Source organism: Salmo salar, chromosome ssa02 (genome assembly GCF_905237065.1).
Source record: "Salmo salar chromosome ssa02, Ssal_v3.1, whole genome shotgun sequence".
Lineage (NCBI taxonomy): Eukaryota > Metazoa > Chordata > Actinopteri > Salmoniformes > Salmonidae > Salmo > Salmo salar.
The window spans coordinates 57010826-57029869 of record NC_059443.1 but is presented as its reverse complement, the minus strand read 5'-3'; the positions used below and the strand labels follow the sequence as shown (position 1 = coordinate 57029869).

At 43.9% G+C, this 19044-nt stretch overlaps 2 protein-coding genes across 3 annotated transcripts; one reads left to right on the top strand and one right to left on the bottom strand.

The window, feature by feature from the left end:
- Positions 1–98: 98 nt before the first annotated feature.
- LOC106587502 (rho-related GTP-binding protein RhoU) lies at positions 99–4121 on the bottom strand. 2 transcript variants are annotated; one of them, XM_014175945.2, is made up of 4 exons: positions 2998–4121; positions 2620–2678; positions 2454–2483; positions 99–1859 (listed from the first exon to the last, which is right to left on the bottom strand). In XM_014175945.2, exons 1-4 carry the CDS (start codon positions 3248–3250, stop codon positions 1362–1364), a joined length of 840 nt encoding a protein of 279 aa, XP_014031420.2. In that variant the 5' UTR covers positions 3251–4121; the 3' UTR covers positions 99–1361. The 2 variants fall into 2 exon arrangements, with proteins under 2 accessions (XP_014031420.2, XP_014031431.2); XM_014175956.2 differs by lacking the exon at positions 2454–2483.
- A 7120-nt stretch (positions 4122–11241) lies between these two features.
- Positions 11242–17009, top strand: LOC106587513 (delta-like protein A). The gene is made up of 11 exons (XM_014175968.2): positions 11242–11736; positions 11850–12152; positions 12432–12492; positions 12609–12866; positions 13653–13713; positions 13850–13980; positions 14217–14386; positions 14551–14767; positions 14917–15733; positions 15844–15967; positions 16092–17009. Exons 1-11 carry the CDS (start codon positions 11683–11685, stop codon positions 16095–16097), a joined length of 2202 nt encoding a protein of 733 aa, XP_014031443.1. The 5' UTR covers positions 11242–11682; the 3' UTR covers positions 16098–17009.
- The last annotated feature ends 2035 nt before the right edge of the window (positions 17010–19044 follow it).

Below are 19044 nucleotides of genomic sequence, written 5' to 3'. Positions count from 1 at the left end.
GTGACAGGATTAAGTGAGTTCACGCACCTGTCCTCTCCTCTCCCAGTAAGTCAATAGGGACAGCACAACAATAAAACGTCAAGAGCACCACAGAATATGGGAGGCATTAATTATGAAATATATTGCAAATAAACATTTCATTTATAACCAAAAAGAAGATAGCAATCACTAGGGTCAGACAAAATCAGTGTTCTTATCATTAACTTTATATCAATAATCAGTAAAAGCGTTCATGTTTTCTATCAATATCAGACTTTATTTTAAATCCTTAAAATTCTTTATGTGCTTCAGAAATATCTCTACTTGCAGATAGTATTTGCCAATTAACAATAATAAATAACTTCTCTCGCTTCTTTGAAATGCATCTCTAGTGATATGAACCCCATCCCCCAGTGATCTCTGTTCTCTTTATGGTAAAGCTCCAGCAGCAGGGTGACAGGGTCTGAGTCTTGCTTCGTCTTCCTAGGCAGACAGTCTTGGTTGACATCAGAGCAGGGCTAAGGTGAGATGGATTCAGGCGACTGGGTCAGCCACCATATGCCCAGCTAATCCAACCCAGGTGGTCCTGTCTCGTCCTATTAGAAAGCTGTGTACGGCCTCCACCGGAGAACCACTACGATTCATCACCACGACAGACCTGACCAGGGATTAGGGGAGAAAGCCATACCAACTGATCTTCAGATTAGAGTCAGATTAAAGTCAATCTGACTGGGAAACTACAGTATCCTTTAGCTGTGTTTGGTTGGGATGTCCAGCAATGTCAACAACTGATACAAGAACAGTGTTTAAGACTACTTGAACTTGAAAGAGCAGTCATTGTACATGAGCTGATATAGGTTAGTAAATAACATTGAGAGACTTTGTCAAAATGGCAGACACAAAGTAAGTTTATGGTTTGGCGTTAGAGTTTCTACTGGCTGGCTTCTCGTAATCCTCCACAACATTCTCCAATGGTGACCTTTGACCCTTGATGGGGGTTACACAGAAAAAACACAGAGATCATTGTGAAGTCAGTCATTTCATTAGTAGTCTCCCCAGCTATCCAATCACTTAATTCAGACTTGTTGTGCCCTCGTCAAGGCCTTGGAACACAAAACCTTGTCCTACCTGTAGTTAACATAAGGTATCACTGACGCTGAAACTCATTCATTATCTTGCCAGCAATGATAATTATTTCTAGTGCTTCTCCTTTTTAGATATTAAATAATTCCATAAATCTTTGGATAATACATTTACATTTTTTCCCACATATTATTGATCCCGGTCTGTTTTCCTGAGTGATATTATATATGGAGTGAAAAAAACTAAAGACTAAACACAAGCTTAGAAAAATGTCAAATCCTAAACAGCTGCTTGGGCGTTCAGTCAAACTCTCCTCCCACACACTCTCCTGCCACAACAACACAGCTCAGCTTCTTCCAGCAAGTCTCAGAGAGACTCTTAATCTTATCCGGAGTCTTCTTCCTCAGGCTCTGCCTGTGCTGCAGCTGCTGAACGTTCTCCACCGGCTGGATGCTGGCCAAGATGGCCTGGTCAAACACCTCCTTCAGGTTCTTCTGGGTCAGACCCGAGCACTCTACGAAGGACACGGCCCCGATATCCTGCGCCAGCTGCTGGGCCTCCTCGGTGCCCACGGGCCGCTCCTCATTCCTGGCCAGCTGGACCAGCACCTGGACGTCTTCCCTCAGGTCCAGCTGGGTCCCCACCAGGACCATGGGTGCCCCGGGGCAGTGACGGCGGATCTCGGGCGCCCAGCGGTCGGTGGCGTTGCGGAAGGAGGAGGGGCGCACCACGCTGTAGCAGAGCAGGAAGACGTCGGCATTGTGGTAGCATAGAGGGCGGATCCGGTCCAGCTCGTCCTATAGGAGACAGGAAGAGAAAAGTTTCAAGTTGAGGAAGTGGAAGGGTCAGAGATACCCAATCCCAAATTGATTCTTAGCCCTGCCCTTATGGCATACCATGTAGATCTGATTCTGAAAAGACTACTGGATGGTTTGTAATATGGTCCACTAATACGTCCATTTCTCTCACTGAGTTCAGGGCATATTGATTATTACACCTATCTAATCCTTTCAGATCTACAAAAGTGCCTATTAAGGAGTAGGGGAAGCGTTGATTTGGAATTGGGCATGAGTCAGGAAGAGAAAGGTCTATGAGAGTCGTCCAAAAGGGGGCGATAAAGCACAGAGAGCCAGAGAAGGTATAGATTCTGGGGGCACGGACAGGAATCTCCTACAGGGGGCGATATAAGTCTGACGATCAAGGGGGAGGCAACGACTATGAGAGATATTCTGCCAGGGGGCGAACACAGGATCAGAGAGGGGAGGGAGTGCAGGGGAATCGCTACAGGGGGCAACCAAGACACGGGGTAGAATGTGGAGGCAACCTATGTTGGGATAAGTGAAGCTGTGGAAGCTAAACAAACTACTGACCACTGATAGAGAATGGCTTACATTAATAGTGTCATCCTCCATCCCCCATTTCTATCATTTTGAGCAGAGCATGAGAAGAAAGAATAATGTGTTAGCTCTACCACTACAATAGGATATCCTTGTTAACGTGTCTATAGGTTACTAACACTCATTTCGTTTTGGATTCCAAAACAAAACTTTGACTCACCTGGCCAGCCATATCACAGAGTTGCAGTCTCACAGGTTTTCCGTCCACCACAACCATAGCTGCGAAGAAGAAGAGTGTACACAGATTTGTTATTGATGGTGACAGCATTAAGACACCTGTTCAATGCCTACCCGTCATAGCACTCAGCATCAGTGACGTTTACTTTGCACCATCAAACGATATCAAATAGTAACCTATTATTGATTCAGAGAGATCTAAAATAATACACACACACACAAAAGCCACAAACAAAAACAAGAAAACATTTATAAAATGCAACATTTGGACAAATCAATTCATGAGTAAAACCTGTGACAAAAGCGGCCAAATTAACAATAAATCACTTTTTCGGGTTTTCTGATTTCTCTCACAAATTACCTGCAAAGTTATCGAAAGCTGTTGGAATGTATTCTGTCGGATGACCATTTGTGGTGTAGCTGACGATAAGACTTGTCTTCCCCACTGCTCCATCTCCGACGAGGACGCAGTTCACCTTGCGCTCAGGTACGGAGCCCGACCGCCAGCGCTTTGAAAGATTAAAGTCTCTGCTCTTGCCCCGCCGTGGTGGTACGGGTGGAGCCGGATCCGAGATCCGACGGGGTTTCTGCACTCCTATATCTTGTGGAAGCATTGTGCCGTTGAATAACTGGCCTAATTCACGAGGAATAACGCTTCAATAAAGCCAGAGCCGTCTGGATCTCTGCACCTTGAAATCCCATATGTTGGTTCACTTCCCAAAGTGAATCGAACCAGCACGCACCTGACTGTCCGTTTCTGTCAGTAAGTCCTAGAAATGTAGAGAAATAATAATTCAGGTAAACTACAGCTGAACTCGTGCAGCATACTGTAAACGCAAGACTGCCTTTACATTTCTCCACGCCCCACGGTCTCTTGATTGGCATCCTATGCATTTGGTGTGTTGATAGATGTAAGAGGCTTACTGCGCGCCACACGAGGTGCGGTGCGTGTCCCAGGGCTTTCAAAGTGAAACAAACTAGAATTATTTGAAACTCTGATCCCCTGTAGTAAATAATGTGATCCACTTTGTCATTTACACAAGTAAATATGGTGAATATCTAGACCAATGTAGGTCTACACATTTTTTGTTTATCTATTTTTTAAGGATATGGTCCACTGAATATGAATTCGTTTTATTTTTTCGTTCAATTTTAGCAACAACATAAGAATATGTAGCCCGTCAAACCAAACAAGTTTTTTTTTTTATCTCTAACAAAGTTGCATTACCCTTACATGAAGTAAATGAGGACTTCCACATCAGGTTTAACCATAACACAGGCATACCACAACATAGTGCCCTCTTGGTAGACCTTAGGCCTAGCAGAATGGCAGGGTTGTGGAATGTATTTGCTGGAGTATTAGCTGTAGAATTGGTAGAAAATGTTGATTTCTATCACTAGACTATTTATATGCTATTCAAAGTTGAACATATTTCTTAATTAACAGAACCCTGCATGTAGAGCCACAGCAGAAGTGATTGGGAGTGAGAGTATGCACAGAGCAGCAGTGAGGAGTGAGACCAAGTGGGAGTACAGGGAATGATATCCTGCTTTACAAAATCCTATAAAGTAAGAACTATAGTAGATAGAAAATCCATTCTCATACTATTATATTATAGTTGTAGAGGAAGCCCTTGTTTTGTCATTTCCACAATATACGTATATATGGTGACGGGCATCTCAGGGCTTCATTGTCTACCCGTGATATTTTAACTCTTTATTCAAAGAAGATTCCTAAAATACGCAAATCAGAGTCGTGGGATCTTTAACCAGCCGATGACTTTGTTTCATTAATAGGATTTACGAAGAGTCATGGTGAAAAGACAAAAGGTAGCGTAACACAATGAGGGTTGATGACCAGCCAGCACCCCAGTTCTACTAGATGGTACAATAAACCTATCCTCTGTGAACACCATCATCAAAGCCACTATTCTACCCGTGGACAAACAATCTTCCCAAAGACCCACAAGCTGATAGACTAGAAACCTAATCAGAACCTTTAGGGAGCGCCAGGCGTCCTTTTAAGGTTTGCAGAGCTGGCAAATATATTTACTCAATTTTAGGGATTGGGATTAAGGGGCTCTGGGGCTCTTCTCCCCCCAGCCCCCTCCCTCCTTCCTGCCGTCCTTTCCTATCTTTATCCCTCCCTCGTGCTCTACCCTCTCTCTCTCTTTTTGATGGGATCAGTTGAGCGACGCATTCTCTCCCTCTCCTTTTCGCTCCCTCTCTCCACCTCTCTCTGTATCCCTCGGGGACCGGACGCTCGGACTCTATAGTTATGGGCCGCGGCCATCTGTCAGCATGAGGCATTCACGCAGCCACCAGAAGGCCACAACATGTGTGACTCAAATGAAAAATACAACTTTCCCAGGACAGGCCTGACCCCGGCAGCCGTAAACCCCTCTGTACCCCCCTACCAGCACCATCTCCATCCCCATCACCCAACCTGCCCCATCTCCATCCTCAGCCAGCTATCCCGGCCCCGGCCCCACCCTCCCAAGAAATACTGTCTGCATGTGAATCAGTGAATTAGAGCCCCACCCCTCCTCCTCCCCTGTATGGTGAATAGTAATGACTGTGCAATGTGCAGAGGGGGAAACTTCTTACACACAATGATGGATTTCCACCTTAGCAGCTGATGTTCCCAGGGTCGGTCGGGTAGGGTGGGGTAGGGTGGGTTACTAGAATGGGTGGGTGGTGGGGGGGGAGAGAGATGAGGAGGATGGAGGGTGTGTCTTAATATTCCTGGTGGTGTGAGAGCTAGGGATCAGCTGATTGGTAAAATTGATTCTAAAGGAAGAGGGGGTATGAGTTTAGGATAGAGGGTAAGGAGGTGCGGGGGAGGGGGGGGTTGGTTGTCTGTGCCTGTGCTGCAGGACCCCGGGGGACAATGGGGCCAGGGCGGGGGTTGGGGGGGGGGGGGGTCACACACTTTTGCTTTGTGGCTCGGTCAACAGGCGTGTGCCACGGTGTTGTCTCGACTCCCGCGCCTGCTGTCCACCCAGCTCCGGGGACGGGGAGAGGGCCATGAGAACCAGCCCTGGGTCTTTAATTAGGGGCGTGCTGTTTTTTTTTATCAAAGATGGACAAGGCATCATTAGAATCACCATTAGAGCTCCATACAATGGGGGGACAAAGTCCCTTAGCTATGGTTGGGAATATCATACACAAATGTCTAAATGCCTATATGAGCATGATTGGAGATCTACTGTACTTTATATTACGTTCACGTTTAGGCTATATAACGTCTAATATTGTAGTGAGGAAGACTTATGGTACACTCAATGTCATCTTATAATTTAGTGGTTGCGATACGCTTTAGTACTTTTGTTTTCATTGTTTCTTCACCAGCTGTTAGTCTCAAGGTCTCAAATCAGAGCATACTTTTTGGCATACACACCATCTTTCCAAAATACAGTTTTGACTGAAAGTAAATGTTCTGTGCTTTTCTCAAGGGTTGTAATGGTTACTTTACGAACAAACTGAAATGTTTTTCTTTATCATTTCACTCCATTCAATTCAATGAAAGCAACGAGACAACAGCCAATACAGCCCTACAGTTCAGTACAGCTTCCAGAAACCACTTTATAGCATTGTTTTATTGATTATCTCATGATGTAATAACATCCAAATCATGACTCATCTGTCTTTAGACACTCCATTTTATTCACCACAGAGAGAGAATCGATATCACTAGAGGTTATTATGTCATACCCCATAACCCACATGGTAGTTTGTCATCATTAACGTTTAGCCAAAAAACATGTTGTGGCCCTGCAGCCCTTCTATGAGTCCCTCCAAGTCCTTTATTTAATGGGCTCTGCTGGCCTGGCCAGTGTGACCAGAGAGAGAAGCATTGTCATAGTGGAGACTGTGACGCTACAGAGGTGGCAGCTGGCATCCCAGCTTGCAAGCCCATCTCCTCACAAAGGAGGGCCTTTCCCCTGGGGGCAGTGATTTAGGACAGGGGTCTCCGGACAGACCCTGGAGGGAACCCCTTATGAAGAGGACACTGCTTCTAAACCGCCCCCCCCCCCTCACCACACACCCTTCTATAGCCCCCCTGCTGGTTTCCACACCACGTAGCCTAGCTTACCCCTCACCTCCCTCCACCGTCCACCCAAGCTCCCCTCCTCCCTCTTGGGACAGAGGCTAATGGTCGTGGTGCAGCAGGGATGGGGCTGGAGCATTCCTGAGGTGTAGCGCTAACGCTAGCTAGCTAGCCACACACAATGGGGACGACAAGACAACAGGTGTGTGTGGATCTTCTGTCTAGCAGCAGCTGAGGGATAGGGCTATTATCCCTATTATCTAGGGCTGCCAGTGGGATTTCAGGCTACTTTTCCCACTCATCCTCATAGAACAAAACCCTCCTCTGTCTTTAACCTGCTCCCGCCCTGTTCCTCGTTGTTCCCATCAGCCTCCTCTACTGAACCACAACTAACACCTGCCTGCTGCTGCCAATGGCTTGGCCACTCCAGAATTACCCAAACGGCCACTTAGGAGATCAACATGATAAACTAGGCTTAATACAGCTCCATTGCTTCTCTATGCTTTTCTATTCATGTCTCTAAAACATGGGAAAAATCAAACGCCTTGGTGTTACTACTTCAACTTCCAACAACAACAAGAAACTCTATATAGCCCCTTTAATACATGCTACATGCTACATGCTACAAACCCCCATCTCTCAAATGAACAGTCTTAGAACAGATTGTTTGGCCTGGCCACATGATATTGCTTGTGACAAAGCCTCTAACAGAGCGTGTGTCCTGGGGGGATAGGGAGTATTTGGTTACCACACCCTTGGTCTATCCCATTGTGATTGGTCCGGGTCCCAGAGAGGTTGAAAGGGACATGTGTGCATATGTGGGCCGACAACGCAGGTGCCTACATCTGTTCATGGCTGGGCAGATGTCGTGGACAGAGATAGAGAGCGACGGGAGAAATAGAGAGAGAGGTGTCACTTTCCCATTCACAAGGTTTCCCTATTCATAGATTGTGGCAGACAATTTCATCCAGATTGCACTGGTTCAGAATTGAGAAAGAGTTTAAAAAAATCTCGGAGGTACTACAAATGATCATCTTTACGAAACCACGGCCATACTTCCAACATAGTTTTTCATAAGCAATAAAGACCACGCCTGGGGTAATTCCTATTAGAACTAAACTAGAACGATACAATAATTTATCAGTCGATATTTCCATGTCATGTGGTTGGAGTTATCAACACTAAAGAGTTAGGGGTATCAAAAACGACTTTCTACTTCATGTACTTCACTTCACTATATCTGTATTGATTATGCACTGATTCTATCAAATATCACCATGAGTATTTGTTGTGTGTGGATATGTGTCATACAAATGATCAGATGTTGAATTATCGATTTATGCATAGGGACAGCATATGTTGTGATGCGCCAACGCATGGGCGTTACCCGGGGGAACGTGGCAGATGTGTTTTGATAAACATTGGCACGCGACAGGCCGCTGCTCCTTGAAAAACTTCGACGCCTTCTCCTCCTCCCCCTCCTCTGTCCCTCTCCCTCTTTCTCCCTCTGTCCCACACACTCTCACACATCCCACTCGCGCCACACACACGCGCGGGCGCGCCTTCAGGGGCCACCGCGTAATTATTGCGGTACTCTTCCCCAAATTTAAGCCCAGCACGTCCTCAGCCACAACATATGCAAATGTGACAGCAGCACGACTAGGGGGCACCCATGGATTGGCCTGTGCCCCCCTTCAAGCAGCTGGCCATAGAAATCTGATCTGGACACAAAGGCCGCGCTGCTCCTGCAGAGTCCAAAGATTTCAGCAGGTAAACAGGCGGGTCAGAAATGATAGAAATGGAGAGAACCGCGACCAGGGAAGATGAGTTGCTGTTATTAGGCCTATCTCAGCCCTGATTAGACAAATATAAAGTTGACCTTCAGTCGCTAATCTTCTTTCTGCTGAAAAATGACCATACAAAGTTTTCTTTTCAGTAGACAGAAGCTATAGCCTGGATGAGGGTTTGGTCGAACCGATAAGTAGCCGCGGTGAATCGTGCCAACAGTCTGAATGCTCAGAAATAATCAATAGTAAGTCGATTGATCACTTGGTAACAGTCACCAACCCCCAATTCAAGCTAATCATCTTCTCCACATCACTTCATATGATCGATATCGTGTGATGCGCGTTGTGTTTACGTTCCCACGAGCTACCATGTGGTGTCTACTCTTCGGGGACGAAAACTTCTGGCTTCCCCTCGCCATATGGCCCAGCATAGCCATACCGTTACAGGTTCTTTAACATGCTTCCAGTTCAATGTAGACAGAGCCAGCCAGTGGACACTGGCGTATAGACCCGTGCGCTTGAGGGAAGCTGGGGAGGAGGGAGGGGGAGGAGGACAAAACGACGTTTGGGTAGTGGCAGATGGCTTGTAAGGGTCTGGCCGCGTCTGAAGGCGTGTCTCCCTTCACGGAGAATCCCCAAGGGCTACCCGTGCATTCAGAATCAATGAAAATTGAAGCGCAGAGAATGGATGAATAGTCAGACCTCGAGTCACCCTTTTTGTTAGCAGCAGCTACTGGTGGGCAGGAGTTAAACTACAACAGCCCCCTACAGTAGCACTTTAGTTAAACAGTCACCCCCGTAGCCATCATTTTTGGAAAGGAATTAAGGTAGGAAAGTAGAGAAGGGGGCATTTTGCCAAACTCAAGTGTGAGTGGGTTGGCAGCACACGAATAAAAATATGTATGCCGAGGGAAGTTCTTATTGGTGCCTATAGGGGTTGGTTTTGTGCAATGGAGAAAGCAGTTTCTCATGTAAAACTACTGCGCAGTTTATTTGCCCAAAGTGTTCCATATGTAAAAATGTTGGGCAATGGTTAGATGCATCATGCTGTTTCTGGGTCATTGCCACCGAGAAGAAAAGACAACCCCAAACGGAATTAACTCTACTATAAAAGTTATTCAGAGACTTTAATGAAAAAAACATCGCCCTTTCTACTGTGAAATAAATGCGACTGATTTGCGTAATCACAGCACAGCTCATCACAAACAAAACCGATGTATTCGTTCTGTCTATAGGCTGTTTGTGTTGTCAATAGGGATAGAAAACAGGTACAACAACAATAACTCTGGCTGTTCGATAAAAGGGAATTTAAACAAGCCCGAACCTCGACTTGCATATCTTAGCAGTGACGCAATGTATCTGTGCATGGTAACTATGGACCTCAGGCCATGCCTATTATCCAAAAGAAAATCACACTTATAATGAACGACCTAATTAAGAGAGACCCCTATACCCCACCCCCATTCTGCCTCCCTTTACACAAAAGTAGGCCTACTTGAATAATAGTCTGCCCTAAGTTTGGTTCAACAAAAAAAATAAAACACAGAAAGAGAGCATTCATTGCATATGCGAGCAAAGAGGGAAAACCCAAATATATATTTGACCTCCTGTTTGAGTTTTGTTCAGGAAGGGGCTCGTTCTTCTAAATGTTGGGTACATTGTAATTGTGTGAGGATAGCGGCGCGAGCCCAAGGAAGCTCCGCTCACTGTATATTAAGGGGAGAGCAGGTGCTGTGGAATTACCATACAGCTGAGCGCACAGAGAGGGAGAGAGAGAGAGAGCGAACTTATTCCTTCAGCACACAATAACAAAGTGCCCTCAGGACGGCCACGCGGATGTCTCTCTACTTCTCTCTCTCTCTCTCTCTCTCACACACACACACACACACACACACACACACACACACACACACACACACACACACACACACACACACACACACACACACACACACACACACACACACACACGTGCACGCACACACACACACACACACCTTTTCTTCGCTCCACAGAATGAAAAAAGGAAAAGTGAATGAAAAACTCTGTGCCCATACAAATGTTTTTTTTTCTAGTTTACCTCACCACACACCCTTGCCAGAGAATGTTTTCATCACTCAATTCTTAATTCAAAGCATTCGATTTTCCCACAACTAGAAATGCCAAAATGTTTGTAGAGGGTGGAGTTATGCTGCACAATCAACTGAGTCAGGGTTTGACAAATACACTACACATGGCACGCCACATATTTTGGCTTTTTCAGACCTCTCCCTGAAAATGTTTCTTAACATAAATGTTGTTTTCTTTTCTAACATAAAAATATACAATTTAACTACCCCATCTATATTCACAAATAAGCTTAAACACCAAGTGTAGGCAGACTTGTACAATACATTACTGTGAAATACTGATATATAGTTATAACTGAAATCTGGTTTAAACTGGAATAAATAAATTGGCCATTCTGTTTTGTTATTATGTGCTACATTTTTTAATCTCTAATGTTGTGGAAAGTGAGTCATTCCAGGACAGGTTGCTGAGACAGTCTCATGCAGTTTGCTGGAATACTTTGACATTCCTCCATTTTCCATTTTCTGACCCAATGCTAGCTTGTGATTTGAGACGAAGGGGCTTGGAGAGGTATCCATTGTGATCCCCTGAGCCAGATTGAGGGGGGGGGGGGGGGCGGCTCATTTGCATCTTATTACCCTAGCATGCGCCGGCCCATATAAAACTGGCGGCAGGCGGCCTTCACTCAAGACAGACGCACAATTTATGTTGAGGAAGAAGGAAGAAGGTGGCGGGGAAGTATGTTGGATCAGTGACAAATCTTTCCTTGGGATAGACCACGTCACACAAAAGCAATTTCCTACATTTGTTGCCCTCTTCGTTTCAACAGGGAACGAACTGTGTCAATTATAATTATTATTTTTTTAAACATTTTTGGAGTGGGATTATCGCATTGTAACGGAATTTTGAGGACAGTTCAGGGCAGTTCCAATATCTATTTTGGATTATCTTTTTGTTTCTTGGACATGAATGAAATCGGCGTGGCTGACACCAGAAACCGATGAGAAGACCTCTTAAGAGAAGAAGCGTGCTCAATGATTCATTCACAGAACATGATTTGAAAGGAGGCATATTGAGCTTAAATTGAGCTGAGTCGCTCCAAGACTTTATCCTATTTATTTATTTGTATTTATTTAATATGGGGCGCGCTATTCTTCTGACAGTTGCGGTTATGTTCGTCTTGATATGCAAGGTAAGACAATTACATAACACAATTACCGTACTATTCAATTGATAACCATTTCAAGATTTTACGTCACATAGCCTATGTTAATGATTGTGTAATAAATACAATTATTTCAACAGGGTTTTTGTTCAGGAGTTTTCGAACTGAAGTTGCAGGAGTTTTTGAACAAGAAAGGGGTTCAGGGCAACATGAACTGCTGCAAGGGAGGATTGACGTCAGTTTATCAGCAACAGTGTGAATGTAAAACGTTTTTCAGAATCTGTCTGAAACATTATCAGCCAAACGCATCACCAGAGCCACCTTGCAACTACGGCGGCGCTATAACGCCTGTTCTTGGGTCAAACTCTTTCCAAGTTCCGGAAGCCATGTCTGACAGTTCATTTACTAATCCCATCAGAATTAACTTCGGTTTCACATGGCCGGTGAGTACTCTGCCTTGGGTTAATTCATAAACAAGTAATTCATATAAATCTCTAGTCACGAGGTCTTTAAAAATCCGTGCGTACAAATTGGTTAATATATATAGAGTGGTCTATTAATGACTACACGTATATATAAACATGTTAGTCTTGTTTATGTTTGTATTATCGTCTCGAAATGTTATTTTATCTTCTAGTATAGAGAACATGTTAGATGTGCCTATCTCGTTCCCCATCTCCGTTGGCCACCTGTCTTATGATGCTATTTGTTTATGTCCTCAGGGGACGTTCTCGCTGATCATTGAAGCTCTGCACACCGACTCCAAAGACGATCTTTCGATAGGTAGGATCAAAATACACTACCGTACAGTTGTTTGGCTTTACGTGGTGTGATCTAGTCAAGGATAACTTACATTTACACACATTTTGCTAAAGTTCCGTTCTTATTTCCATCTGCAGAAAACCCAGACCGTGTTATCAGCACAATGACCACTCAGAGACATCTGACGGTGGGAGATGACTGGTCTCAGGACCTGCATACTGGAGGAAGAACCGAGTTGAAGTACTCCTACCGCTTTGTCTGTGATGAGCACTACTATGGCGATGGCTGCTCGGTCTTCTGCCGCCCACGAGACGATGCCTTCGGCCACTTCACCTGTGGAGAGCGCGGAGAGATTGTCTGTGACGCCGGGTGGAAAGGCCATTACTGCACAGAACGTAAGTGAAACTTGGTGTTCAGGTGTTTTTGGGGAAATATTTTACTAAATATGATATAACATTGTTATTCATGTTTTACATATAGACACTTTTTGGGTCATGTCAAATAACATTATTATGGTAGATGAATAGACGTTACTTTTTATGTTAGGTGGCGTGGCTATAAACATCTATAAATTGAGGCAACTTGTATGAAAACACCACGCTCCCACAAACACGACCGCTTTATTTATTCAAATCGGGCGGAGGAAAGTTTTCGGAATAATCTCACGCGTGCCATAAATTTACATGCTACGTCCGATTCGTTACTCTTGGAGTTGGTTGGCCGCTGATTGGCTGAGGCGGGTGATGTATTGTTTGAAGTGGGCAGCTGCTGGGAGAGAGTAGACAATGGAGCAGCTGTCACGCACTGGCAACATACTCACCAGCTGTCCACTCTTATCTGCCCCAATCCGAGACATTAAGGGGAGTTGTGTGCACAGAATGAATAAAAGAGTTTTGACCCACAGCGATGAAAAAAGAGGGAGAGCGAGAGAGTTTGCTGTGTGCACCCTCCTATTGTCTCTATGCACTATGTTAAGCAGAATATTCTTTCACCATGATAAGGAGAGTGTGTTTTTTTTTGGTAAAACAGCTAATGGGTTTAGTTGCCCCCTTTTTAATGAATTTGTTCAGATTTAAGCAATACTTTTTTTGTTGCTCAAAGCCAAACTAAACAAAGAGCATATGTGTAATAAGTGTTTTTATTGTGCCATGGTTCTTACCTTGTGTTTGTCTCCTTTGTAGCTCTCTGCCTTCCAGGATGTGACGACGAACACGGCTTTTGTGAGAAGCCTGGGGAGTGCAAGTAAGTTAGAGAAAAGACAACTATGATTTTCACGTATTAAAACACTTCCTCAGTTAATATTTTCAGAAATAATCTGTGACATAAAGAGAAACTTGAGTGGGTTTCTAACCAATGTGTTGTAATTATTGTGTGACAGGTGCAGAGTGGGTTTCAAAGGGCGGTACTGTGATGAGTGCATCCGTTACCCAGGCTGCCTCCATGGGACCTGCCAGCAGCCGTGGCAGTGCAACTGTCAGGAGGGGTGGGGAGGCCTCTTCTGTAACCAAGGTGAGTCCCACTGGAGAGAGAGAGAGGGGGGGGGGAGAGAAAGTGGGAGGGGGATTTAGAGAGATGACACAAACAGAGACAAAGAGATAGTGTTGTGAGAGAAATTGTGAAAAAGTGTAAGAAAAAAGTGTGAGAGTGGCAGAAAGACATTAGCTGGGCTGCTGCTGTTGTTGTTCTGCCATATGTTCCATTGGGACTAATGGACTAATCCACATGTGCTGCTTGTCCCCCTCCAGATCTGAACTACTGCACTCACCACAAGCCCTGTATGAATGGAGCCACTTGTAGCAACACTGGCCAGGGGAGCTACACCTGTTCCTGCAGACCGGGCTTCACTGGGGATGCTTGTGAGATTGAGGTCAACGAATGCACCCTGAACCCCTGTCGAAATGGAGGAAGCTGCACTGTAAGTACTGTACAGTTACATCATTGTGTTAAAATGTACACTCAATTACAACTAGGATTAGGAAGATGTGGGCAATCATGAATACCACTGTTGTTGTGATGGTGATCTAATGCATTTTGGAGGAATGTATTTGTTAAGCTTATGTTTCAATCTTTTTCTCAAAGGATATGGAGAACACGCATGCCTGTGCTTGCCCTCCTGGTTTCTACGGCAACACCTGCGAGCTGAGCGCTATGACTTGCGCCGATGGTCCCTGCTTCAACGGAGGCCGCTGTGCCGACAACCCTGATGGCGGATACTTCTGCCAGTGCCCCACAGGCTACGCTGGCTTCAACTGTGAGAAGAAGATTGACCACTGCACCTCCAGCCCATGCTCCAATGGTAAGGTCTAATTGAACAACTTACACAGATGTGGTTTCAGATCTCAATTTATCAACTTTTTACATTTAAACAGTTACCTTTCAGACTACAGCCTGCCTCCACATTATTGACCACCCATTAATTCCCAATCGCTCTGCATCTCACACTAGGTGCCCGCTGTGTGGATCTCGTCAACTCCTACCTGTGCCAGTGTCCTGATGGCTTCACAGGCATGAACTGCGACCACACCGGCAATGAGTGCTCCATCTACCCCTGCCAAAATGGTGGTACATGCCAGGAGGGTCTTGACGGCTACACCTGCATCTGCCCCCCGGGTTACACGGGCCGCAACTGCAGTTCTCCCATAAGCCGCTGCGAGCACAACCCCTGCCACAACAGCGCCACCTGCCACGAGAGGAATAACCGCTACGTGTGCGCCTGCGTGCCTGGTTACGGTGGCCGCAACTGCCAGTTCCTGCTCCCGGACCATGCAGCTATTCGAGGCTCGGAGATCCCCTGGATGGCGGTGGGGTCTGGGACAGCTCTGGTGCTGCTTCTGCTAGCAGGTTGTGCAGTGCTGGTTGGCTGCGTCCGCAACAAGATGCAGCGCGGTAGCCAGGGCGACGCCACCGTCGGCGAAGGCGAGACAATAAACAACCTGACCAATAATTGTCACCGGAGTGATAAGGACCTGTCGGTAAGCGTCGTAGGGCTCGGGCCACAGCCAGGCATCAAGAACATCAACAAGAAAATGGATTTCGGAAGCGATGCCGACATGGACGAACCATCGCCGTCGTGTCGGAGCAGCTACAAGAGCCGCCACCTGCCGGTGGACTATAACCTTGTGCATGAGGTGAAGTACGAGCAGGCGGCCAAAGAGTCGATGCTGAGCCTGGAGGCCTCGGCTTGCGAAGAGAAATGCCAAGCTCTGGACTCGGGTTTTGAGTATGAGGAGTGCAGAAATAAACGCAGCAAACATTTAAAAAGGTAAAGAACACTCAATAAGATAATAGATGTAATCATATAACATGAAAAAAATTAAAAATACAATTTGAATGTCAGATGACTAATGTGGATCTTTGTCTATCTTCCATCAGTGACGCATCAGAAACTTCAAGAAATGAAATTAAACTTCCAGAAATGTCTGCATGTGCAGACACCAAGTACAAATCCGTGTTTGTCATGTCGGAGGAAAAGGATGAATGTATAATTGCAACTGAGGTGAGTTTGGGATACTTCTCTTCACTTTTCCTCATTTACAATTGTTTGATAAAGTCACTGCATTTCCCTAAGAGCTTTGTAAACAACAACTAATGTCCATTTTGTTTCTCTCTTGTCTCCATAGGTGTAACGCAAGCCACCAATTTGCTCTATGGGAGAGTTTTTATACTCCTTTAAATGCTGCTCTAACCCTAGGGGGAGGTGTCCCGCCTTGAGACTGCTGCTGATACTGAGACGTTTAACTGATATTCAGAGTGAGCTGGTTCTCTACTGGAAAATAAGTGCAGGCAGTGGAGGCCTGTGGGATAGGAATCGGTGGGGCAAATCTTTTTTACCTTTCAAAGCGACCTCAAGCGAAGATTTTTATAACGAGATCGAAAAATGGACAAACCGTCACGATAGAGGTGATGTACGATGTCTTCGATTTCGGTTGTAACAGAAATGTAGGTTTGAAGTTTTTGCAACATTTGCACCCAGCCCTTTTCTTTTGCCCCACAAGCCGTTGCTGAGCGCATGAACTGCATCAAACGGTGGATGTTTGGCCATACTGGCCTGTCCTTCACAAGGCTGTTAACATGGATTCTGATCCAATCTCTAGACCTGTGAGGACTGTACTACGTACACTATATCACTGTGTAAAACTGAAGTGTGTTGTTTCAAAGTCCACCGAACCATTTATAACATTGGATTGATTGTTTTTGGAGATGAAAACTTTGTCTTAAAATCTTTTTTTGCTTCAATACAGATTTTGTCCATTTGTAAAAAATAAAAAAATAAAATAAGTTGTATGATTAAAAAAATATGTATGATTTAATTTAATGATTTTGTATTATTTTTATTTTTTAATTATATTGTATATTTGCTATGTTTGTTATGATTATTTAAGTACATTTTTTAATGCTGATATTTGCAAAGGCACTTCAGGTCAAGGAATTTGTTTTTAAAGAAATGTTATTTAAAGTAAGAGGGATTGTACAACATTTTATTATTGTTACTGCCTCTGCTACTGTTTTTTAATGAATAAATATAATTGAAAGTACAACTTTTTTGTGTGTGACTGTGGTTTGTGAGCCCATGCCTAGCCGTTCTTTGAGTTCTGTGAGGAAAGTTAATCAGTAACATCTGTTGTCTTCCCCTGGCTACCCCATGGTTGGCTATTCTATGCCGATGCTGTTGGTCACTGCCAGGAGTTGAAAGTGTTTCCGTGGAGACCAACGGGGGCTATTCATGAAAAAACAATGTCCCCACGCTAGATGTACTACTCCGATGGAAAAATGTGATAAATGCAAACTAATGCTTTAAAACATCCTTATATGAAGCAAGAAAGAATGAAAACTATTGATGAATGTTCAGTTCAGAAAACTGACAAACACCCAGTCAATGTAACTTATCCAAATGTTGTTCTTGTTGAATATGCTTTATAATACATCTACAATAATATTTGATAATATCTCTAGTCAAATTCTTCAAAAATAAGATTTTTGAATTTCCTCATGGAATTACCCATTTACGATTCTTTAACATTTTTCTATTTTTCTACACATTTGATTCCTTAGTTGCCTAGCAAATAAAATCGTATTTGTTTTTAACCCCAAAAAGTTGGGACACAAAAAAGTAACTGTAAATTGTCACCCCTAAGGTTGGCCTCTAAAGGCGGGTATACTACTATAGCCTGCCTCGTGGCATCATGGGAACAGACTTCAGCAGTAGACAATGATGGAATTGACAATGGGGCCACACAAAAGGTCACCCTTGGGAGAGCCTGTGTGTCCCTCGGCATGCTGGGAAAAAAAGAGAATAACAGGAACAGATTGTTGAGTAACAGATGCCCTCTGGCCAGAGTTCCGGCACTACCAGCCAGACCTTCAAAGGCTTGATCTGGAAAGAAACAGATTATCTATAGCGTTTAAGAAAAGCAAGCTTTTTATATTGTCTTTCATATAAATTGGTTAGGATCGAGGGAATGTACACTTAACAGAAAACCGTGAAATTGGTCAACAGCAAAATGTATTACTTGTTTTTAGAATGTGATGAAACCAAACCTAAAACAAAGAAGAGATTCAAAAGTATTTTGATAAGAATACATATGCTTGTTTTACCCCCCTTTACCTTTTGGTCAAATAATCAACTGTAGGACAACAAGTTGGCTTGTAGCCATAAGACTTTATTTTGAGAAAGAAATGTTTGAAATTTTTAAAATCATGTTTTAAAATTCAATAAAGTCATTGAAGTACGTACATGTAATTTTTCATAAAAAGTTATATCATGCCTTTTAGCTTTTCCATACATAAAATGTGGTATACATAGCATGATTGGTGCTTTATAAAATTACTTATTTTCTTATGACATATTTGACTTGCAGTTATACTCAAATTTGCCCCCCAAAAATTAAAATAACATTTATCATCCCCTTCACTCAAAGAAAGCTAAATAATAAAGGCAAAACACAGTACATCACTACAATGGGATGCATTCTTCTGACATGGCTTTAAGCACACATAATAGAGTACTGTACACAGGTCCACCTCAGACAAAATGTACAAGAAACATTTGAGTTGCTGAGGATACAAAAATCTCTGGAACAGCCTAATCACCTGTTTGTTCACAAGGGTCGGCCTGAACTATATGCAGCACAGATTTAACTGATCTATAAATCATGTCAACTTCCTATTAACAGGGCTTTAACAGATTCCCATTATAGAGACTAGTGAATCAGCAGAACAGTGCGTAGCTCAATGAGATCATCATGATCAAGCAGAATGTTTCTTCATTGTGAGGGGACATTTTATGTTAAAGTTTATAGTGAATACCAGAAGGGATTTTAAAGGGGTTTTGCTGGTCTCACTGGCTCAGTTGGCATTTATGTCTAGTGGGGTCTATATACCGCATATCTAAAATCACCTAAAATCTAGGGTAGGACAACATATAAAGCAGAATTAAATTACACAATGTGCAAAAATGTATTGTGCATAGTAATCATTGTCAAATTGTAATAAATATTACCATGGTAATCAAATCCACTCTGGGTGATTGTATTTCCTCATGATTTATTTAGTTACAATAAAAACATTTTAAAG